This window comes from Eumetopias jubatus, unplaced genomic scaffold (genome assembly GCF_037043125.1).
Source record: "Eumetopias jubatus isolate StellerSeaLion01/CBP00866 unplaced genomic scaffold, mEumJub1_p1.0 scaffold_12, whole genome shotgun sequence".
In the NCBI taxonomy this organism is placed as follows: Eukaryota; Metazoa; Chordata; class Mammalia; order Carnivora; family Otariidae; genus Eumetopias; species Eumetopias jubatus.
Window position 1 is genome coordinate 62,686,883 of NW_028274818.1, and position 23,766 is coordinate 62,710,648.

Genomic DNA, 23,766 nt, shown 5'->3' on the forward strand with positions numbered 1-23,766 from the left:
TCCTTCCTGCCCACCGGCTCAAGCCCCTTCCATCCTCGGCACCCCTCCGGCTCCCTTGCCCTCAGCCAAGCCTCTCTCCCCCTCTCCAGAAGGGTCTCCCCTCTTCCCTCCCTATAAGCGGGCTTCCACCCACCTCCCTACTGACGGGGCGGGCAGCTGGGGCCAGCCGGCCCACGATCTGTTCCAGTACCAAGTGGCATCTCACGCAAAGGCCCCCTCTTCCTCCTGGAAAGCGTCTCCTCCCTTAAGCTCCAGGTCCTTCTCTCCTGGCTGTCCTCCCTCCTCTCGGTCAGTCGTTGGTCTCCGTGGCTTGATGGCTCCCGGGCCCCTGCTAGCCTGTAAATGTGGCCGATCCCCAAGGCCCTGCCCTGGCCCACTGCAGCAGATGTGCAAAGCTGGTAGCCTCCAGGGGGCTTGGATGCCTATATAGAGATTTTTAAATATTTTATTTATTTATTTGAGAGAGAGAGAGAGAGAGAGCACCCAAGCAGTGGGAGGAGCAGAGGAAGAGGGACAGACAGGCTCCCCGCTGAGCATGGAGTCCAACTGGGGGCTCGATCCCAGGACCCCAACATCACAACATGAGCAGAAACAAAGAGTTGGACGCTCAACCTACTGAGCCACCCAGGCACCCCAAGGACACCTGTATTTTGAACAAACTTGAAAACCTCTGCCAGGCTTTCCTGGGTGAATCTTGCCCCGCATTCACGGCCACACCTCTCAGCAGGTGTAGCCCACATAGCTGGACATCCAGCCAGACCTGTCCCAGGCCCCAGGCCACCTACCTGCTCGGTGGGTGCGCGGCTCACAGGTACCTCCCCCTGACTCCAGAACTTCTACCCCAGGCCTGTCCCTCCTCCCATCCTCTCTTTCCTGGTGCAGGGACCACTACTGCCCTGAGGACCAGGTCCACGTCTGTTGGTTTGGCTGCAGAGCTTGCTGGGGCCAGCATCACTAACACTGTGAGCAGCCTGTGGACTCTGGTCCAGCCACACCACCCACTCTCGGTTCTTGGACAGCAGGCCTTTGCAGCACCCCTTCTCCTGTGGGGAGCCCCCACCCCCCCCAAAGACAATACCCATTCCTCTTTCGCATCCTGACTTACCGGCCGTGTGGCCTGAACCAGCCCTTATCCTGTCTGTGCCTGGGTTTCCTCATCCTTAAAGTGGGGATAAGACTAGTTCCTGCCTTGTGGGGTGGTCATGAGAACTTAGTGCGGGGCCTGGCATGTGGTCAGCACTCTGGAGATGGTCTGTTTCCTGGGTAGGTGCCAGCACCCTGGACCCCACGCTTGCCCAGTGCCCACTGGTTTCCCTGCTTTTACCTGGTCTAGTTCAAGTGCCGAAACTTTTCCTTTTCCAGCTGGTCTCTCCTTAATTGGCTGGGAGCCCCACCCCCCCCACCTCCCACCTACCCCTACCTCCAACAACCCCCCTCCCGCCCCGCCGCCTCCAGGGACCAGTTGTAATTCCTGATGTATTTCCAGCATCTACCCTATAGTACTTGACCCATGAGAGGTGCTTACCAAGGAAGGGTTGACCGGTTGATTTGTTGAATTAACTCAATGAACGAACCATTCCTTAACAGTAGTTAAGAACACCTCCGAGTTCGAGTGCTTCGTGTATGGTTTTGTGCAAGTTCACTGAACCTCTCAGCATCAGTTTCTCATCTGTAAAATGGGACGTTAGCACCTACCTTTTAATTCAATAATCCGTGCGGGGGGACTAAGCTCAGGGCTCAGTAAATGTTAGCCGTGGCCGGCGGTGGGAGCTGCAGCTGTGGTTGGCTGAGCGCACGCACTTAGAAGGACAAACGTGAGGGCCATAAGCAGCATGGAAAATAAAAGACGACTTTTATGTCCCAGGACACCCCAGGATATCTCTTCTAACCCATGGTAGTGAAACCTCCAAGAACAGAGTAGAGGCAGGGTTGTGCGGTGTTTGGGGCCGGCTGTTCCAAGAAATAACTTGTTAATTAAAAAAAAAAAAAAGTCTTCCCGATATTCATAAAACACCTCGAGAGGGCTGCTACTGAAATTTATTTCCTTAACCGAGTCCCTTTTATCTAAAATCTGGGTTTCTTCTTTGTTTCTGTCCTTTAACAAATGTGGGTTTGGGTTGTTGTTTTTTACCTTTTCTGAGCTTGTGACTGACTTCGTTGCAGCACGTGAGTGACATAATAGAGGCTGACCTTGAACAAGGAGGGAGCATGTCTTTTAAAGGGGGAAAAGTCCCCCAAGATGGCCCTGGGGTGTGCAAGCTGGCTCCCACTGTGAAGCTGGGGGGGCTTCTGCCTCGGGGAAGGAAGGCTTTCCGGAGGCCCTTACGCCTCACGTCGTCGGTGGTACTTCTGCAGGATGACACCCAGCTTGATTCAGCCGCTCCGGGTGGGGCCTGGGTGCTCTCAGGTAATCGCCGCAGGCATCTGAAGCCTACGGTTTGCAAAACGTTGCCAACAGAGCCTGGCCTAAGTCCTGGGGGCTCCAAGGGAGGAGGGTCCAGGCAGGAACTGGCCCCCTTTCTGGCTGTAAGCAGTGTGGCCAGCCCAGGGCCGGCATTTTGTGCTGTGAGGAGAGCAGGGTTTGGCTCAGCCCATAGCTCTGGATCAGGCAGCCTCCTCTTTCCAGGAGCCCAGAAACACACACTCAAGCCATCAGTCCATAGGACTGTTACTCCATTTGATCAAAGCACAGGGCAAGGGACCACATGGAGAAAGTCCACTCCTGGCGCCTTGCTGCTGTTAAATCTTAATGGTGTCATCCATTTATCGCATGTTTCTCTTGCATTTGTTTCCAGCCAGCATGAAACCAGTGGGCTACTACCTGGCTAGTGCTTAGCCTGGGGCTGTCTCCACACCCAGGACTTGGGGGGAGGTGGGGGGAGCCACCCAAGGGTTTAGATAGCTCAGCTGCTAATGATGATGCTTGTCCTCTGATTCAAATATCCAAGCAGCAGGTTGTCTGCTTCTCAAAGAAAAAGCCTCTTCTCCTCACCTCTGCATCTTCTACGGGACCCACTCCAGTGCTGGGCAGCAGAGCAGATGCTCAGATGAGCGGTGGCTGCCTGCATCTGTCGGTGGGTCAGCCCGGGCAGAGTGCCCCTGCCCCGCAACCCCGCAGCCCGCTGGCGGGGCTTCTGGGCCGCCCTGGGATGTCCTCGCCCCTCCAGGAGACGGTGCAGGAAAACTCCCGTTTGATCTGACGTCCAGGGGTGGTTTTGAGGCTGCTCTCAGGAAACCTTGTCCCCATGTGACAGTGTGATGGGTGGCCGTGGGGACAGAGGGGGCTTCCCACAGCTGCAGTGCCCTGGCTTCCCCAGGATCGGAGGCAGGGTCACAGGGGCCAGGGGGAATGACTACCGTGTATACAGTGTCGAAAGCAGGAAACCGCTCACACTTGGCTGGAAGATCTTGGTATTAGGTTCTGCCCCAGCCTGATCCGGGACACTGGGAAGCCAGTCAGGGCCGGAGCAGCTGACCCTGCCCTGAACAGCCACACACACAGGTGGGAAGAACTAAGTCCTGCCCTGGCTCCTTCCTTGCTCTTTTTCCAGAACCCGCAGGAGGCTTGAGGCTAGGAGGCGGGGCTTGCGCCTGTGGGCGGGGCCAGATGCCGGCCCCCCGCGCAGGGGGCAGGGCTGGCTGTGTAAGCATGCGTCCTGCCGCCTGGGCGCCTGCCGCCGGCTCTCGGTTTCCTGCTCTTCGCACTTGCAGCTGTAGGAAGTAGCAAAAGGCCCGGGCGTGCTTGAAAAGGGGGAGCCCTCAGTGCGAGAGGAGGAGGAGGAGACCGGGGTGGGGACCCAAGTGTGCCTTCGGGGACAGCTTGAACAAAGATGCCTACAAAAATCCTTCCGAAGTTGAGAAGGGCGGGCAGGGCCCGCGGTCGATGCAGTCTCGGAAATGGACAGGCTTGCAGGTGGCACAAGAATCTGGGAAAGCGTGAGCAATACTAGAGTGTCATTAGGTTTCCCAGAATGTAGTTTTACCCGCCGCCTCCCTGTTGGGTTAGGAAAGGAGTTCGCCCACCCCCAGGCCCGGGTCTCTGCCCTCGTCAATGCTTCATTGTGCTGGGAGCGCGCAAGAAGCTTGGCCGGCCGCAGGAAGGCTTAACTGTGGGGCAGCCTGACGCCAGTGTCTGCACATCACCTCATGGCCTTTGACTCAGTGAGTGTTGGACATGTAGCCTGGAGTTTGAAATGCATCTTGAGCTTTTAAAATCCTTTCCCTGTGAAAATACAAGTTAATTTCACCATTAGTGCTTTTGGTTGGCCAGGAAGGGTGCAGGACACAGCCAACTTCTTTCCAGAACAGTTCTGGGTAGTTGTGCAACTCTAAATTTAATCCAAAGCCTACATTTCCAGGGGTGAGTGTGCTGTAGGAAGCCGTCTGTGGACAAATGAGGATAATAGTTTGAGTGAATTAGCAAGTCTGGAGAGGAGGACCCATCAGCAGAATGACAAATTTAGGATCTTTAAAGACATCTGGTCAGCGATGCCGGAGCTCATGATTGACTGAGTGATTAATAATGGAAAACCCTTAGTTCAGTGTTTCTGCTGTCCCTCGCCCACTTCCCCAGCCAGGGCGGGCCGTCTGCTCCAGCCTCCCAGATACGTTTCCAGCTGAACAATGGAGGCATTTAGGCCCCTCGTCCTCGACCTCTGTGAGTTTAAGGTTTTGGTTTTTCTTCTCCTTATCCAACTTCTCTGTGTGTTTCCTCATTGACAACTCCCGGAGAAGGCTCCTGATTCCCTTTCACATTTGATAACGATTCCATTCAGCTTAATCAGTGCTGCGTTCCAAGAGCCTGCTGCTGGCCAGCGCCTCTCCCCTCAGGGTCGCCTGGATTTACAGCTCCGGGCTCACCAACCAGGGCTTCCCTCGGACATGCACAGCAGCGGGACACACTGAAGGGCTGAAGTTGGCCATTGCCCCTCTTGCTCGCTGCAGCTGGTTGCCCCCGCGTCTCGGGACCCATCCCTAACTCTGCGGTGGATCTCTCTGCAGGCTAAAGCAGCTGGACAAGCACAGCCAGGCCACGGCCCAGCAGCTGGTGCAGCTTCTCAACAAGCAGAACCAGCTTCTGCTGGAGAGACAGAGCCTGTCAGAAGAGGTGGGACGTCTGAGATCCCAGGTACTGTGCAAACCCAGCACAGGGGTGGGGCGCTGGGGGGAGTCCTCTGGGCCGGCTCACCCACCAGAGAACACAGCAGCGTCTGTGTGTGGGGCTTTTTCTCATTCCTTGTTTCAGAGCTGCGTCGGAACAGGTGAAATCCCCAGTGATCCCATTGGGCAGCTGGTAAGCTGGCAGGGGGATCCTGAAGACTATGCTGGGCACAGTGGGGGACACGGATGTGAGGGCCATGGGCCTGCCCTCTTGAGGGAGCTAAAGTTCATGCACAACAACCCTCGATTCAACAGGCCACACTGAGGGGCACAGTCCGTGGAAGGACATGGAAGGCTACGGTGGTGAGCAGGCTTCTTGCAGGAGGTAGACTCTGAACCGCCCCTGGGGGATGTGTACAGTTTGAATTGGTTGAGGAGAGAGGGGCTGCCAACTGGGGGAGCCACGGTGAGTGGACTGCAGGAGTCTTGTCCGAAGTCAGCTGCCGGATAATTGAGCCCAGCAGCGCTACCCTTAGAGTGCACACTAACTCTTGTTACCCTTGAACGAGCTTGCAAGATCGCTTCCTGTCTCCACTTTGCAGATAGGGAAACCGAGGCACCAACAGCCTGCACAGCTAGCAAGTAGGGACACTATGCATGGCACCTAAGGCTGACGCCACAGCCCTGGCCTTCTGTTGAGGGTAGACCTGGGGCCACCAGAAGGGACAGTGGAGGGAGGAGAATATCCAGGAGAGTCTGCAGTGTGGCGTGAGACCTTTTTCCCCTAAGTGGCTTCTCTTCCTGTCAGAGGAGCTGTACTTTTTGCCCCATCAAGCAATGTGTTAGGATAATGAGGCGGTCCAGGGGCTGGCCACGGTCTCCTCCTTGTCTTAGGACCTTGTATTAGGATGGCCCCCAGGTGCCCACACAGTGAGTGCTGGGAATGATTAACGGAAAGAATGCCTCTGGAAATGAGAAGAGGGGGAAACTGTCTCTCATTCTTCTTTCAAAATGTGCTGAATGGGTATCAGGGAGCCGCTCTCCTCTGAGTGAATTTTCCCACTCAGCGCACCAAAACCCTCAACAGGAACTACTCATTTTTCCACGTAGAGAAAGAGAACACTCCCAGTGCCAGGCGCTGAACTACGGCCTGGGGTTGGGGGCCCACCTGTACACCATGCCCCTGGTGCCACTGACCCTCTCATATGATGCACCATGGTCGTCCGGGAAGGCTTGCTAACAGGTAACTGCGAGGAACACGGATTCAGGGCCTCTGTTCACACATGCCAGGAATCGACATTTTTAACAAGCTGGTTGGGTAATTCTGAGGGATTCGGAGCTCTAGAGCCTCCGAAGGGCTTGGGCGCAACCTGGGCCACAGCCCAACTGTCTGCGTGGGTCCTGCAGGAGGCAGGGCGAGCGAGCTGTGAAGCCAGCCGAGGGTTGGGGCCACCGGCTCTCCAGGCAGGTGACTAGGCTCCTGTCACACGCAGTGGAGGGACAGGGGCTCCTAGCATGAGTGAATCCTTTGGCTCCAGGAGCCAAGAACCACTTCAGAATAAGACTGGTGGGGCGGGTGCCTGGGTGGCTCAGATGGTTAAGCGTCTGCCTTCGGCTCAGGTCATGATCCCAGAGTCCTGGGATCGAGTCCCACATCGGGCTCCCTGCTCCTTGGGAGCCTGCTTCTCCCTCTGCCCACCCCCCCCGTCTCTCATGAATAAATAAATAAAATCTTAAAAAAAAAAAAAGACTTGTGGGGCATCTTCTGTACAAGCTCTGAGCACATGGCCGTTTCCTGTTGATTCTGGACCAGAGCATTGTCATGTAGGGTTTCCCTTTTAACTCCCCATCTGCCTACCTCGCAGCCATTCAGATCTTAACATGGGCCATCGGTGCTTAGACAACTCTTCCAGGGCTTTAAAAAACTTGATAATTGCCAAATGGATTGCAAAATTTTCATAAAATGCATTTAAAAAAAAGAAAACCCAAAACCTCAAAAAATCCTCAGAAAAATGAGCAGGTCTTTTTTCTCTTGCCTGAAGCCACAGAGATGCTTTGACCATCCTGAGTTATCTGATACCAGCCCATCTGGCTCATCTCTAAAGGGATCTTTCAGATTCAAATAGTACATTTGGAGTTATTTTAATATGAACAGGACAAAAGACATTTCATAGAGGGACTGTTGGCTTTCAGTAGCAAATACTAGCATTCAAAGAAGAGGCAGGGATCCAGTTTTGCAAGCTCGCTGCGGAATATCTAAACCGAAGGCCTGCTCTTTCTACCCAAGTGTGGCATTAGACCTACTTCGGCCATGGAATAAGCTGGAATTGTGAGTTTAGCTTCCAACCGCTGAGGGGAACAAGGCCGCTGTGTGCTCCCAGCAGGGATCTCGGAGGACACAGCCCGCTGCGAGCTCCTGAGTGACCGACCCCGCTCCCTGTTTTCCTGGAGAGACACTGGTTCATCTCTCGTTTAGGGATGAACCGTTTAACTAAAGGCTTCCGTTTTCTCAGCTTGGATGGATTAAGCATAAGGACTTAATTGCTTATGTCAGACTCTCAAACTCGGTCCACCTGACACCCAGCAGGGAGTGGAGAGCTCCTGGCCTGGGCCGCTGCTCCGTAGCTGAGTCCCAGGCCTCTGGTTTGCTCCTAGGCCCCGAGCCCTGGGCCCTGGAGCAGATGACGGACCTCAGGTCGGCCTGCCGCCTCTGACGGGAAACAGCGACGTCTGTTCAGAAGGCTTTCTTATTCTCAATCGTTTCTGCTTACATCCTGAAACCCGCACAACAGTCTGGCAGAGCGAGCCAGTTGTAGTCGTAACTAGGCCGCGGTGATGGTTTTAACCTTGACGATTCCAGTCTTCCCCTGCAACACTGCTGGCCACCAGTGGGCCTGGCTCAGGGCTTCAGGGCCGCCTTGTTCTTCGTGTGACTAAAAGCGGTGGCTTTGTTACTCTCCTGCCTCATGCTGCGGGTGGGGAACTTCTAGAAAATGGCTTTTAAAATGTCCTAAAATGGCTATGCTGGTCATCCCGAAGACCTCCACCCAGCCTGCCTGCAGACACGGCCCCACGGCCCCTCCCTGAGCACGGGCCCTGTGGCCTCCTCTTGGTGGGGACAGAGACTCTGGCTGGGTCTCAGGGGAGTGGTGGTGGGGCCTGGTGGCTGGGAGCAGGGGATCAGTGGTCTGGGACCCAGCGCCCGGGGCTCTAACATCTGGCCAAGGAGGGTGGCACCAGCTGCTGCTGGTGAGGAGATCAGTCTCTTCTTGGGGAGAATGGCAGCTGAGCGATGGGAAAGAACAGAAGTTGTCCGTTTAGAGGATGGTTTTATACCCCGAGAGTTTGTGGAGGAACTACTCATTGGGCAACAATTCGGGGTTCCGATTTGCGTCTTCTGATAGCTGCCTTCCCCCCGGGCCCTAGGGCTCCGTCCTCAATGCTCGGTCTGGGGAGGGGCGCCCTTCCAGTCCCTGCAGACGAAGCATCTCTACAGTCGGGACGCTCTCCTGAGACTGACTTACCAGTGATTAATCAGTTGGCCCTGTGACTTTTGCGCATTCTTGGCAGTGAACTGACTTTCTAATTTGATTCAAACTTGTGCTTGGATCCAACAGCCACATGTGATTATAATGAAAATCATGGATATTGTCTCATTACATGGAAGGATCTGGCCAGAGAGCCGAAAGGAGGAAAGAACCGGGCACAGGGGAGGAGGGGAGGCAGGGCCCATTTGTGACCTGAAGCCAGGGGCAGGGCACCTTCAGAAATGGCCGCTCGAGGGAGGGTCACTGGGCAGGGACTGAGGAGTGGGGGGTGCCTGCCGCTCACCCCGGATGGGACCTGGAGATGTACGCAGGTTTGCGGGGGTCCTTCCTGAGCCCTGGGGGCCTCGCTGGCCTCACGTGGGTGCTTCCCCGAAGTTAGCTACCTGCAGGACAGATGGTGCTTGAATAGAACAGCAAATACACTGAATAAAATAAATTAGAAAGCCTCCTCCTGAACCAAGAGTTTTTGGAAAGAATTCTAAATAGATGAAAACAAACAATTTGATTTCAACCAAATTGTTGTTTTTTTGTTTTTATCCTGATTTTCACCCGAATTGTCAGTCTCAAAAATAAACACTGATACATTCCCAGAAAATATTTTTCAAATAAAAACTGACTCTGTTAAAGTTTGCCCTGATTCTTTCAAAACTGTGTACAAGACACTGTCAACCAAAGTGACTTGCATATTTTTTTAAATACACTTGAACATATGCAGCTAAAATGTCATTAACTCCCTGCTGCCTGAGTGTTTCTCAAGAGTGACACGAGACCCCTGGTGCTGTGTTGCCAACATAAGGGTCTCGCGACCCTCAGAGAAACTTCCCGAGCAACTCGAATAACACAGTTTAACTTTTGTGGGTTGGTTGTTTTTTTGTTTTTTGTTTTTTTTCCCACGGAAGGCCCTGTGTGTAATTAATATTGAAAAGCACATACGGCTTCATTGAAGCCAAACTTGTTCTTCCGTTTAACAGTTCACTTTGTCCAAGAGTGAATAATTTCAGAATGAGACTCATGGAAGAAAAATAAATCGAATTTTCTGTTGCTTCAGACACACTTGCTCCAGTTATTGCTTCCTGAGTCAGACGTTACATTTTGCAATATAAATTCACAATCAAGATTTTAAAGGGAGTTAAATATTTTAATCCAATTAGACAAGTTAACAAAACACTGAATATTGCATGGAGTGTGGAGAAGTGGTTCTTGCCTTTAAAAGACTGTGATTCCGTCACATTACAACCCCAAATGTCAGTGTTGTCTTTATTCTTAACGCTTTCAAACATGAGGCAGCCAGAGGCTCCTCTCTGTGCTGTTGGTGACACTGTCTGTCCTTTGGGAATTCTTAAAAATCTATTTACCATGGAAACATGGTCCCTATAAAACACAGACACCTGCCCATGTGCAGAGGAAGTTCGCAGGACTCGCGGGATTCCAGAAAGCTGGAAGATGACATCGTTGGATCGCACGAGTTGTGGGACCCTGGTGTCGGCAGAGCTCCGGGGAGGAGCGGGGCGCAGGAGCTGCCAGATCTGGGGGTGCCTGGGCACTCTGACCCCAGCTGTGCGCACCCAGGGCTCCCGGCTTCCCCCGCCCCCTGCCGGGCCGCGGGTCCAAGGCCAGCTCCAGCTGCTGTTTTCCAGAAAGCCAAGGAAGCATCGCCCCGCCTTCGTTCTGCAAGGAAGGCTTTCCCGCCTCTGCCTTTTCCTTTCTCTGGTTTCTCCTGACTCTTCCCGCTTTGGGAGCCCAGACGCAGGGAGCCAGGCCTGCGGTCCCCGTGGTCTAGGGACCCCGGGGCTTTGACCTCTGTCTGCACAGACCAGTGGTCGTCAGAGGCCCGAGGGGAGAAGGACTGCCGGGTGTGCCGGTGACCTCATCGTGAACTCTGGGCCCGCTTTGCACCTGCCCACAGCTGGATGGATTCCTGGGAAGGTCAGTGAGCGTGTGGGCCACTTAGCAGGGCGTGAGGCGGGACTCTGCTGACCTGGAGGCAGCCCGCCGTGTGCCCTGCGGCTTCTGCCACGTCGCGGTGCCTCCCTGAAGGCCACATTCCACAAAGTTCTGCAGAGGGCTGGTGAGGGCACCTTCCTCCGAGCGACCTGGTGACCACCTGGAGGAGTCCACATGGCCTGTGTGTGCCGGCCAGCCTTCCCCATGACTCCTGCTCAGCTCCACAAAGATCACACTTGGTGGCTTATGTGCTCTTGCTGAGTGGGTCAGAAGAGCACGAGAGAGCCTGGACTTCGAGGTCACACCACCGGGGGCTCAGATCTCAACTCTGTACCACTTTGGGGAAGTGGTTTAGCTTTCCTATCACTCAGGTCCTGGTCAAAACCAAAACCGAAACCAAAAGCCAAACAAAACCCTTCAAAAGAAAACCTGCTTCCCCTTAGGAGGGAGCCCCCGCATGACTCCGGCGAAGGTGACCATGAAGCTGGGGTTGGCAGGCATGAAGGGGCCACTGGATAACTCATTCAGTGTCCTTTCTGTACAGGTAGGAGAAAGAAGGCCCAGAGATGAAGTGAACAGAACTGAGAAGCGACTGGCAGGGAACTGAACTTCTCAAGAAGGTGTTCAGTCCCTGGGCCGCGGGCTGCGGGGACGGGTGGGCATCCATCCGCCTCTCTCCCCGGGCGGGGCCTGCAGCCGGCTCTGGCCCCCCAAGCAGTAGCTACTGGTAGCTTCCCTGGAGCTCTGTTCACTGGGGACAAGCTTGAGAATGCCCCAGCTGGAGGTGGGGGGCGGGACGCTTTTCTCTGGTTAAAAATAGATGCTTTCTTGCCCAAGGCACAAGGAACCGGGCCATTTTTTGACCTGGCCGCACAGAGAAGGAAAATGTGCAAATGAGCGAGATGGGTGGGGATGTGCATTTGAGGGTAACTAGTGAGAGACTGGGTGGAGGTTCGCCGATGGAAGCACGGGTCAGGCTGGGGCTGAGCATGCGCGGTCTGTGAGCAGGGGTGAGGCAGGCCGGGCATTCCCCGGGGTGGGGGGTGGGGGGCCCGGGGGCTTGGGAACAAAGCGGCAGAAAAGGCTCCGCTGGACCCCACAGCGTGGTTGCCTGGGGAACAATTCAGGTCACCCAGAGAGACTCATTTTTTAAACTCTGAATTTCAAGTTAAACTTCAGAAATAAACACAAAAGTCAGGGTTTGTGGAGAGAAGGCTCTATTAGGTTTTAAAACCAGAACAAAGAAAATGGGGTTGCAGCAGCAGGCGTGCAGACGGGGGCACGTCTGTCATCTGTGGACAGTATTTCAGAAGAGCAGCTGCCAGGGTGCCCCATCAGCCCTCCCCTCGCTGGGAGGGCAGCCCCAGACCACGGCAGATGTGGCCACACCAGCTAAGCAGGCCGCAGCAAGGGCCATGGTGACAGGTTGGAAGGCAGAGGATGGGGAGGCGGTGGCCGAGGGCTCCAGTTCCAGTTCAGACCAGCTAATGTCCCACTGGCACACGCGTCCTCACCCCCCCTTCACAGCCAGACCGTGATCACTGTGGTGTGGATGGTGGACCCAACTTTCTGGAAATAAGCATGGCTAATAGCCCTAAGAAGTGATGGCAGAGGAGTGAGATTTGGGCAGTAACTAAAGGTTCTCTGTCTCTGGACATGCCGTGGGATTGGGGGGAGCACTGAGAAACGTTCTCTACTAAAGCTCCAGCAAATGGAGGGCAACACTGGGTGCTGCATTTATTGACCAGTGACATGGGCACGGGGTGAATTACTCAGATGTCTACAGGATGGGGTGGGCAGCCGTAGGTACTGGGGATCCCGGACCAGTGAATGGTAATATTGGGGCTGTAATCCTAAAGTCAGGACAGGCTTTGCATCAAAACCAAATAAAATATCAAACCAGCGAAGAGACAGTGACAGGGAATTTGCTCCAGGGAGAGAGATTTGGGCTGGCTCCTGTCTGCTTGCTCACAATGGGGACCTCACATCTGCCCTGCTCCCAAGGGGTCGCATAGGGGCAGGAGGTCGAGGGTTCTGGGGAGCCGTCTGAGGGCCGCCAGGGGACGGGTCGGGTGATGATCAGTTACTAGATGGACCCGGAGCCCACAGGCACTATGAACTCATTATAAGGAGAGATGCCAGTTTCGAGTTTGGATTAAAAGAATTCCTGTGACATTTTCTTTCTACTGCAGGTCTTTACCATTACTCTGTGCACACGTCATGGGGGTGTGTGTCTTCTACCCGAAGTTCAGTTACATTTTTCTTTTTCGATACGCCTGTCATGGTTTATGCTTATCCTTGTGCTCAGAGACACACATCCCACTCACTCAGTGCACAGCCCCCGCCTGCGTGCCAAGCATGGCGGCTGCACGTGTGACATTCTAATGACCCTTCTACTTAAAGACTTGCACACTAAAGAGGCACGATCAGCGTCACACACGCTGAGAAGCCTACCTGAGATGGAAACAATTCCTTTTTGCATCTTTCAAGAGAGGCAACAAATTGATTTTCCTATTTCTCTTGCGTGAATTCTGATCTTTTGCTCACTATTTTGTCTTGGAAATCCTCAAGTAATCGTGGCTGAAACTGGGTTCTCACAGGAGCCCCCCTCCCTCCGCCGATTCTAGCTCAGGAAATCTGCGTTGGGGAGGGCAAAGGCCCACCTGTCTTTCTGGAAGGTGGTTGCCAGCCAGCCAGACCAGACCAGACCTCCCGCTCCTCAAGGTCAAGGACTGTGTCTTATTCATCTTCCCACGTGGTACTGGGTAGGTACACAGGAGGTGCCCTGTTTTGTGCAATGAAACTGTCTGCAGTGGTTTCTGGCACCACTTCTGGCCGTGGGTTAAACTAATCTGAGCAGCCTGGTGCGCCAGGGCCGTCAACGGTGTACTCAGAACTCCACTTACCTGTGATTCCCTCAACCCAGTTTTCAGGAGCTGGTTTTGAAACCTTTATTCCTGTTTAAAGCCAAGAGGCCAGATACACCAAATCCCTCTTCCAGCATGTGGGAGGTGGTTTCCATGTGAAAAAAATGCCTTTATATATGTTATAATAACATGTCTGCCACTAAAACTTGGGAGGTTTTAGCTCGTTTTGATTTCACTAGGAATGTCTCAGGGACACTTGGCCTGCATCCTGTTTTTGTTCTAGCTTCCCCAGCTGTAATGTCTGAGCAGTTTTCAGTAAACAGATCCTGGTGCGGATCGGGGTCTCCTTCCCGACAGGGAGGTGGTGGCTCTCTGGCCACACCCTGTCATCGGCCTGCCCTTCCTCCAGAGACAGACACACCTCTGGGGTACAAATGGTTTTCAGAGTTCAAGCCTTAAAACAAAGTCATTCACCTCATGTTCCGTGGTCAAGTAGGAGCACAAGCTTTTCATGCGTCTGGTTACATACAGTCTCTGCATTTTTAGCAAAAGAGTTGATTTTTCTCTGTAAACGTAGAAGGGGCACCTCAGCCAGCGAGAAGACAAATCACAGGGAAGAACAAGATCTATTTAAACTTACTTTTTATTATCATTTTTTCCAGTTACCCAGCATGCGACAATCTGATTGCTGACCTGGACGAAACAGAGTGAAATAAATGGTTTACAAAGAGATATTTACATTCATCTGATTTGTTCGTGAGATGCCACAGCACACCACGACCTTCCGGAACAGTGGCCAGCGCCCGGGATGGCAGCGGGCCGCTCGCTCGACACCCCGTCTGCTGCTCGGCGGCACCTGTGTGCGGGCGGCCCGCGGCTCAGCTCTGGCACCCGACGAGGAGCCCTCCTGCTATGTTTCCAGAAATGGCTTGAAGTGATGATGTTTTTAAGATCTGCTCATTTGTATGCTGTTACACACGACTTTCAATAAATGAACTTTTTAAAGACCTGAATTGTAATGTTTCCTTTTTACCTTGTAGTGATGAACGAAACACACCAAAAAGGCACATATTTCAACTAGGCCAGAGGGTATTAAGGACCAGACTTTCTTCCTGCCATTCACGTTTCCTTCCCTCTTCGTGAGCTAGAGAGCATCCTTTAACTTCTGATGCTTTTAATCCACATCTCGTAAGACTCCACTAACTTATCATCCTGCTACTCTGGGCACAGTCGGGAGACACCAGGAAGCACTGTTTATCCCGTCCGCTCTGCTCACAAGGAAAAAGACAAGAAAGCATCTTTGGCTTGGTGGTGTCAGGTTTCTTCTCGAATGTTCGGAGTTTGAGAGGAGCCTACGAATGTACTTCGTGGAATTACAAAGTTGACTTCAAGGTCTATCAGATATCTGTACACAGATCGTTATTTTAGTTTAAGAGAATATTTCTACTACACACAGTTAAGCCCTCAGATGCTTGAAAGTAATAAAAACCGGGCACTGAAAGTGTTGTATTGTCCTTTTGAGGACAATGAAGCGCTAAAGGCAAGGCAAGGCCGCGGGCGGGAGGAGGCCCTGACCTCAGGCCCTTCTCCTGGCTAGCGATCCCAAACCCTTGCTCTCACCGGGCCCCCGGGGCCTCTCCGGATGGACGGGGATTAGGCTTTGGAGGCGGTGGGATGATACACGCGCAAAGACCTTTCAAAAGTCTCTCGAGCATGGAAAAGGTTCAAGCCTGAAAGAGTAGAACTTCTACTATTTGGATTCAGTTTTTTATTTAATCCAATGTGCGAGACATCAAGGTTGTCACCTAAGATATGTTAATCGTCCCTAATTCTGTTTGAGGACTACAGTAAATAAATTACACAATATTCTACAAATAGCACCCTTAAAGAATTGTAGAGGTCACTTTATTTTAGCCTCATGGATCTGTCCATCCCAGTGTTTTCGAGAGAAAAGCACACGGAAGAATGCCCTCAGATCTGGCTGTGTGACACACACGTGCCTGACTAACTCTGGTCCCAAAGCCATTCCTCTACTTAGCTTAGTCAGGAGCAAAGCCAAGTTTGTACAACTGTAGGTTTATGAGGTAAAATCAGAAAAAGGCCCCATCCAAAATAAGTCTAGATAAATCAGACTGGAGTACAACCACCCTACCCGTCCCTCACCCACGACTAAGTTTGTTAATTTGCCAACGTACATCCTAAGAAAGGAAGTATGCAGAGCAACACGTGTAAGGTTATCAGGAAGACATTACTGAGGAGTGACACTCCTGAAGAGTTCTGGGCCCAAACCGTCGGGTGTGAAGCTTGTTAGGTCCCTAATGCATCTCCAGGGAGCCCCCTTCTTCCATCTCTGACTTCATGGGAGATGCGCCTGAGACCCATCGCTGAGGGGTCGGCAACTCCCCTTCAGATGCGGCCCCTCGTCCAAGTTCGCACAACTGCACTATTGCCATTTTACTGAAGTAATAACAAAGCAGTCCTGCGTGTGTCTGGGGCTACAAGAGACGGACAATAGTTATTCTCCTCTCACATTTATACAGGGTAGGTTAATACCAGCTGGAGCTATTAAAAATCTTTTTTTTTTCCAGAAAAGAATAATTGATTTTCTGAGACTACAGAACCACGTCCAACAACAATAAACAGAGAAATAGCAGATTGACATAGTGCTTTATTTAAGCCGTCTGTACGAAGGAAAATAATGTGCATCCCTATCATATACGTGTAAAAATACTAAGGATGTACAGTGTACAAAAACAGTTTCTTGTAGTTATTTCACATCCTTGTGGGTCATATACTTAAGGAAATGAACAGTTTTAGTATGACCGACAGTAATAGTAATACAGTTTTTCTTGGGTTCATAGTTGCGTCTGCTTAAAATCCTTAACCAGATGACTAGATCTTGCGCGGATCTAATGAAAGAACTAGCAAGGTCAAGAAATGTCACAAACTATAAAGCTACAGGGAGGTAATTCAATTACCAATTTAGAGGTTTTCTTTTTATTTAAATAAATACTTTACATTTCATGCTTGCCTGTAATGCACTACCAGGAGCAAGATAAGGAAATTCTACTGTAGACAGTACGAACAGTAGCAGCAAAGTGTGTACGTTGAGGTGTAATACAGAGACCCTGCAGTTAGTAAGGAAGGCCCTTACTTTTGTCTTCTAGGAGAAGCAAGGGGCCCCTGCAAGAACAGTCAGCTTTAAGAAGCCGGAAATCAGGTAAGGGAAATGGAAAACAATACTGGAATAATGCTATGTCATTAGTGTAGAAAGCAAAGCTGTGAGCAACCTGCCAAAAAATCCAAGCAGAAACGGCCAATTTCCTCCCAGATGGCTGCATTAAGACAAGAGGGCAGACTTCACGGAAGTTAGTGCGGGATGGAGTCCGCAGCATCTGACCCGTGTTCTGATGGAGTGATGCTGGGTTCCGGGCCTCGCCTTCTGCCAGCAGCCCTCACCCCAATCACGGCAGCCCCCACCCCAGCCACGGGCAGCCCCTAGGGCAGGTGCGGACACCTCCCTCTACACACGCACGCACGCACACTTGTTTTCCTGTCGTTCCTCCGCACCAGCTGATGGACACCTGGGAGTGAGGGCGAGGGGCGCTGGATGTGAAAGCCAAGCCAAGGCCCCGCGGGCCCCTGGCGCATCTCGAGGCCCAGCGTGAGCGAGCTCTGCACGCGCGTGGGCTGCAGAACCAAGCCAGCTGTGAGGAGTGGCCAGCCCGGGACACCGTCAGCGCGGTCATTCATCCTCAGGAAGTGTCCTTGGCCAAGGTTACAGGAAATCACCTCAAGGTTGCGGGGGGGGAGGAGGGGGAAGCTATCCAAGTCCTTAGTGTACGGGGTCACCCTCCTCGAGACAGAGGGCCACTCCGCAGAAACATCAGCCAGCCTCAGCCGCCTTCTCTGCCTCTATCTGCTCCTCTTGGATAAAAATGGATGTGAGACAACTTACAGGACATACCTTCTAGTCTACTTTCTGGTCAAAGTGAAACATTCAACAGAATTCCAAGGAGGGAGAAAAAGTGAAGCGACATGTGTAAGTAAGAATGAACTACCATTTCCTGTAACTTCCTACTCAATGCTAAGGATGAACTTCACTCAGGTAGGAACATGAAAAATTAGGATAAAACCTATGTCTGAATATGTCTTAGCTGCCTTAGTAAAATGCCCTTTGACCCCCGTCAGTCCCAGTGGCCCGCCCACCGCCAGCAGTGGTGTCTCATCTACAGATCCACACTTCCAGCGCCACGAGGCTAAGACATCTGCGTATGAATGATTCATCCTACTTAGAAAGTTACTTGCTTTTCCACACAATGCATCTGAGTCGTCATACCACGTCATGCCGCAGTGTTCCACGGGGAGCTGTCAGAACGTGTGACTACACACATCTCCACGATCGCTCCATGGGGCCGGCTGGCCTCCCGCGGCCGCGGCGAGCACCCCCAGCCCCTGGACTTCATAGGCTGCTTTGGAAAATGTCAGCTCCTAGCACCAAAGGGTTTAATCTGAAGATCATCATTAATGAAGGAGAAAGATGAGGTTTGCATACATGTCCCCTTTCGTGAGAAATGTTGGAATTTGGGGACATGAATATATACAGAAAAAGAAAAGTTGGAGGTGTTTTTTTTGTGTGTGTGTTGTTTTGTTTTCTCCCTGATGGCTTAATTCAGTGATAAATGTACCATGATCGGAATAAACACACCAGGTTCTTACCCCTTACTGCCTACTTTGTGAACACTCGAGATGTGTGCATTTTGCCAAGTACGGTGCATTTGTCACGGTCATGCCGGTCGCAGTTCCTTTCATGGTGAGACGTCGCTGGGCCGTCAGAGCGTTTCCTTTCTCAAACGGTCGACAGCAACATCCTTCTGTCTCAACCCCTCGGCATGGAGAGCTGGGGATTTTCTCCCTTTGAGCACCAAGGGGTTCAGTGCCAGCATCTCTTCTCCCAAAGCCCAATTCTAACCAATGTGTACAATTTCAGAGCCTCATCAAATTTTGTTACAAAGGAGAAAAAGTGCATGATTCTCATTGCCGTGTACATTCCTTGCACATGGGTCAAAATAAACTGCAGTGAGTCTAGTTCATGTAAGTTGGAGCTGCATTTGCTAACATGACACACAATTTTCTTCACTAAGAAATAAATACTACTGCAATATAAACAAAATCATAAAAGGACATTCAAAGTTTTAACATCCGAGAAAAAGCTAATTCACATAGAACTGAAAGTCAAAACTTAAAACAAATAAGGCAAACACCTGTTTACCTTGGTGTACAAATTTTGGTGAAAAGCAGGATCATTATACCTGTCTACATTCTTCAGCCATCAGAGGTGATAAATATCAAGAAGGGAAAAAGGTTTCCAAGCACAGGGGGGAAAAAAAAAAAGCTCTCTGGTGCAAATCGTGTCATCGAGCCTGTAAGCGACCTTGCCTCTGCTGTGCATATGCCTCCTTCCTTGGAAGAGCAGTGTCCGTCTTGCCAACGACCGCCCGTGAAATGTGGACGTCCGGGTGGCACAGCGGGCTTCCTGTGCAGTGTCCATCAGGGACTACGTGTGCATCTAGCGCTCTACCTCAACGGTCGTTCGGTCCTTCTCTCAGATGCTTCCCTACGGATTCCGGCCAGGTCTGGGTGCGCGATCCCCACTGTACGCACTGACCTCTTACGCCTTCCTACAATTCTGCATATGCACATCACCACCCTGCCACAATTGCTTGTTCTGAATTATAAACTAAATCTTCTTAGTCTAATTAGTTTTCGATGTATCTTCTAGAAAGTTAAAAAATGTACCTAGAATCAGTGTATCTCATTTAGCCTTCACTGTTAGGGAAAAACAAAAACGAAAAGACCAAAAGATGACAACTGGTGCACAAATGAACAATGGTGGGCTCATGACTTCCAAAGATTGTAAAATTACCTCTTAAAGTTGCTAGAATAGTAAGACAGTAGCAGCAGCGGCATGAGACCGTAGACGGAGATACAATTTCATGCAAAAACAAACAAGTGTGTTTGCGTCCATGTGTGTTCTCGTGGGGGTGAGAGTGGGCTGGGTGTCTGGAGGCGCTCCTGCTTTGTAAGAGCTACGACTGGTGTGATGTCCGGGAATCGTCTTGAGGAGGAAATCTGGGACGACAGTGAAGGGGCAGGATGGGGGCCTTACTCGCGGCCGCTGGCGGAGTAGGAGAACTGAGGGAAGTGCGGCCGCCGCTCGTTGTCCACGCAGTCCATGCCGTCCTCGTCATCTGCGGGCACAAAGCGGCCACTTAACGTCACGGTTACTGTTGGCAACGGTATCTCTGGTCTACGCGGTTCGAACGTCTAGCACGGGGAAGGTCAGCGGCAACAAGCTCCGAGACACTTGTGACCGTCAACAAAACACAGAATAACGACACTCACTCCCCAAACAATCTCCCTTTCACACGCACGATCTATGAAGAAAGAACACCCTCACGTCGACTCCCTCGAGCCATGAACAACTCAAGACCCAACATGCTGTGAAAAAATATTATTGAACAAAACCAGATTTTTTAAAATAAGAAGGTGCAAACGATCTTCAGGAACCTCCAATTCCACGAAACTACGCCTGTCCAAATTGCGGCGGGCAGTCAGGCCTAAGGCACCAGAAGTGTCTGGTACCAACGCCTTCAAATGCGTGTATTTTTTCTTCTTGGTGCTTTAGGTGTGACTGCAAAATAAAGCTTTGTAGGAGTCCTTGATTTGACATTGTTTACGTTATTTACTCTCCATCTCATATCTGCCTTCCGTCACCATTCCCGGTTTCCCTAAGAGGCACCTTTAAACGAGAGTGAAGAAAGGAAGACAAAGGAAGAGAGAGAGATGTCAGCATCTAACGCTAGCCCCGCTGGAAACCAGCAGCAAGCAGAGACACGAAGGCATGGAGCAAGGCGCTTTCACTTGGGCTGCCCCCTTTCACCTTCCCCGCCTTCTTGTATTCAAAAGATCTCGAATGATCCCTCAAGCCCTTCTCCTAACTGTCCTGGTGATTAAAGTCCCACATGGCCAGGAAGCTCTTCCTTCTGTGTGGTCACATGTTCAGTCTCCCTGGCCACACCATCCCCTGTGCACCTGCTCCGGGCTCTGGGCCAAGTCCAGCCGCCCTTGGGGCTCCCTGTCTATGCAGGAGGTGCCCACAAAGCCTCTCCTGCTCTCCCCAAGTGCACAGGGTCAGATGCTGTCCCACAGAGGCGGCTTTCCAACACCCAAGCTTCTTTTCTTCAAGCAAAATAATTCCACTTTTCTCCAATACCCACAGGGAGTACAGCGTCAATTCTTTACATTTTCCAGACTCCCCAGGAGCACCAAGAGAAAACACACAGGCCTCTCTGTGGTGGGCACTGACCCTGTCACACAACAAGGATGATGCTCCGTCCTCCTCCATGACACACATTCCTCTGGCGAGCAAACATTTCTTTTCTTTTCTCACTGTGCTTCCGTTGGGTATACTATTCTGAATACGAAAGATTCTAGAAATGGGAGCAAGCGGCTAACCAAAATTTGTGACCTCGGATGTACCAGAAAAAAAATCACTGGATGAGGTAGCAATCAATCCATGAAGAGGATTTGGGGCTCCCTGCTCCATGTAGACCATGGACCTCCACGGGCTTCTGTCCTTCTACAGAGAGGCCTTTCTACTACATCAGCTTTTCTAGAGAGGACTGTGACTTGGGGAAATCTCTGCCTCCTTATCAAATACTGGTTAGGCAGCAAGCAAACCACACGCATCGTTCAGATCAAACACCTTCCACAGTACTTCTGGCTTCAGGAAAGGCGCTGGGAATGATGGCCTATCTGTTGTTGAGTCACAAAATACAAAAACTAGAGAAAAAGCAGCTGCAAGCTTAGTGTTCAGATTCGGACACGTGCCAATCACATTTCAAGGAAACAGTGTTCCCCACTAACAGCTTTGTTTGGCTGAGTGTTTCTGTGCAGTGAATGTGCAGAGAGCCCATATGGGAGGCTGCAGGTCAGTTGAGAATTAAGAGAGTCTTCATTCTGCCACTTCAGATAAAGAAATCTCAACCTCACAGATGGGCAAGCAAGAGCCCCACACCTTGAGATTCTTTAAAGCCCATTACACCACTCCCTCACTGCGGCTCCCTCCTGCTCGGTCACAGTGAGGGGCCGGTATCTGATCCTGCCCCAGGACAGAGGAAGGAGGAGCCCTGGGCCCACAGGTGGGGGGCTGGGGAGGGAGGGGGCAGCAGCCTGCCCAAGCCAGAGTCCAGCACACCAACCAACGTCTGTAACCCTGTTCCTGCTCTGAACGGAGCGTCATAGTGACAGTTGCTGGTGACACACATGAACCATCCTGCAAACACGAGACACATCTGGAACAAGAAAGCAGGGATCAACTCCCTATCCCACATCAGAATCCATGGCCCAAGGAGGCTCATTTCCTTACAGCATTCAACAAATGTAATTACATGGCATTAAAAGCTACTCGATCTCAAAGAAATCCTCTCTTCCTGTAAGAGGAAGGCAGAGGACCATTAACGGATAGAATGCAAGACGACACATTCCAAAATCTGTTCAGTTAATTAACACCAATGAGAACAATCTGGCATGTGACCGCAGCTGTTTGTCGGCAAGGAACACTCTGCCTGTCGAACTGCTGATTTGTTCTAAAAAGTAACTCCATTCTGTGTCCTAAAAGCCAGGTGGCGAGTGGGAAGGAGGCCGTCGCTAACTGAGGGTACCACGGAGGGCTTCCGTGAACAAAAGCTCCGTGCTTTAGCGGCTGCAGGGCCGCTCACCAGCAACACCCCTCAAAGCTGCAAGACAATCATGTTACATGTAATCACAGTCCAAGGTTTCACTGAATCTCCTTCGATCCACCTCTTAAGGGGATCTAGGATGTTTCCAGAGACCATCCCTTTAAAGACCCGGCCCTGTGCTCCCCAGCCCTCCCTCCAGCGGGGGCCTCAGGCCTCAGCCCAGCCTGCTGAATGCCATCATCTGCTTCCTCTGCCGAGGCCCTGACAGACACAGGATGCTGCTGCTGGACTCAGGTTTCTGGGTTTGGATGCCCGCAGAGCCACACATTCCCAGGCCTCCATGGTAGGTGGATTCTGGAACCCACCTTGGAAAGGACTACAATGTGTGAGCTTCCTGCTGATCCCTGTCTCAATCTAGAAACAGACTCCTTATCCTTTCAAGACCCCAAGTCACTGGGCATGGACAGCACTCCTCGCATCTAAAATGACATAGATTCTTTCAAGAATGGGGTTGCTGTGAGTGCGGAAACATTTTGTATTACTGATCGAGAAGCAGAGACACCAGGTTCAGATGATATTCTAGAAACCACGCTGGGTGATTTAAAACGTCTTTGAACATTTCCGTCTCATTTTATAAAGTTCTAGAAATGAAGCCACAGGGTGCCTGTTAATGACATATTCTCAGGGTGGCAAGTGCCCAGTGAGTCTGGAGTTAGGGGTAAGGCAGGCAAGGTGAATCTTGAAGAGATCTGGACCTCGTCAGCCAGGGCTTTGTTTTTGTTTATGTTTCTGGGTTTTTTTTTAAATATTTATTTGTCAGAGAGAGAGCGTGCACAAGCAGAGGGAGCGGCAGGCAGAGGGAGAAGCAGACTCCCTGCTAAGCAGGGAGCCTGACGTGGGGCTCGATCCCAGGACCTGGGGATCACGACCCAAGCCAAAGGCAGATGCCCAACCGACTGAGCCACCCAGGCACCCCTGGGCTTTGAAATCAAGTCCGTGGTAAAGAAGGACCACTGGCCGGAGCAGCGCCTACTACAGAGATTTAGATTTCACTGATTCACAGTCATGGACATGAGAGCTGCTCAGCTGTGTCCTTCCAGGCTCCTGCTCCCTGGCTGCCTCCTTAGGTGGGTCCCCCCACCCCAGATTGGTGCCCACTCTCCTCTGCAGGGTGTTCGTTGTACTGGGCCCAGCCTCACGCTTTAGGCGGTGCGTCCCAGAACAAAGAACATGACAGACTTAAACAGAATCAAAGCTAGGGCTCTTCAAAGCTGTCCAACTCCGGGTGCTTTTCCCACCAGGACAGCTTCTCAGGCACGACAGGGGAATACCAAGGCTCGGGGGCACTACCCAGCCTGGCGTCCCCTTTCCTGGAGGACGAAGTGACCTGCACCTTTCCGGGGAGGGAGTGGCAGAGCCAAGGGTGACACGGTCACCCCACCAGGCTCTCCTCATCCTCCTCAGCCGTTTCTTTGAGACTCAGCCTCACAGGTCTCTCCCATCCGAAGCAAGCTCTGTGCTCACAGCTTTGAATTCGCAGAGCCTGCCTGTTTCTGTGACATC

General features: G+C 51.8%; 2 protein-coding genes across 7 annotated transcripts in view; one reads left to right on the plus strand and one right to left on the minus strand.

Moving 5' to 3' along the window:
* Window positions 1-14,466, plus strand: part of SDCCAG8 (SHH signaling and ciliogenesis regulator SDCCAG8) — a 231,952-nt gene extending 217,486 nt beyond the window's left edge. For all 3 annotated transcript variants that reach the window (XM_088017169.1, XM_028111544.2, XM_088017170.1), the window contains 2 exons: window positions 5,002-5,128; window positions 14,122-14,466. In XM_088017169.1, the coding sequence (XP_087873295.1) occupies window positions 5,002-5,128; window positions 14,122-14,151 (157 nt within the window). In that variant the 3' untranslated portion in view covers window positions 14,152-14,466. The remainder of the gene's footprint in view (window positions 1-5,001; window positions 5,129-14,121) is intronic.
* A 1,641-nt stretch (window positions 14,467-16,107) lies between these two features.
* Window positions 16,108-23,766, minus strand: part of AKT3 (AKT serine/threonine kinase 3) — a 316,408-nt gene continuing 308,749 nt past the window's right edge. For all 4 annotated transcript variants that reach the window (XM_088017172.1, XM_088017171.1, XM_028111550.2 and 1 more), the window contains one exon: window positions 16,108-19,710. In XM_088017172.1, coding sequence (XP_087873298.1) covers window positions 19,625-19,710 — 86 coding nt within the window. In that variant the 3' untranslated portion in view covers window positions 16,108-19,624. The remainder of the gene's footprint in view (window positions 19,711-23,766) is intronic.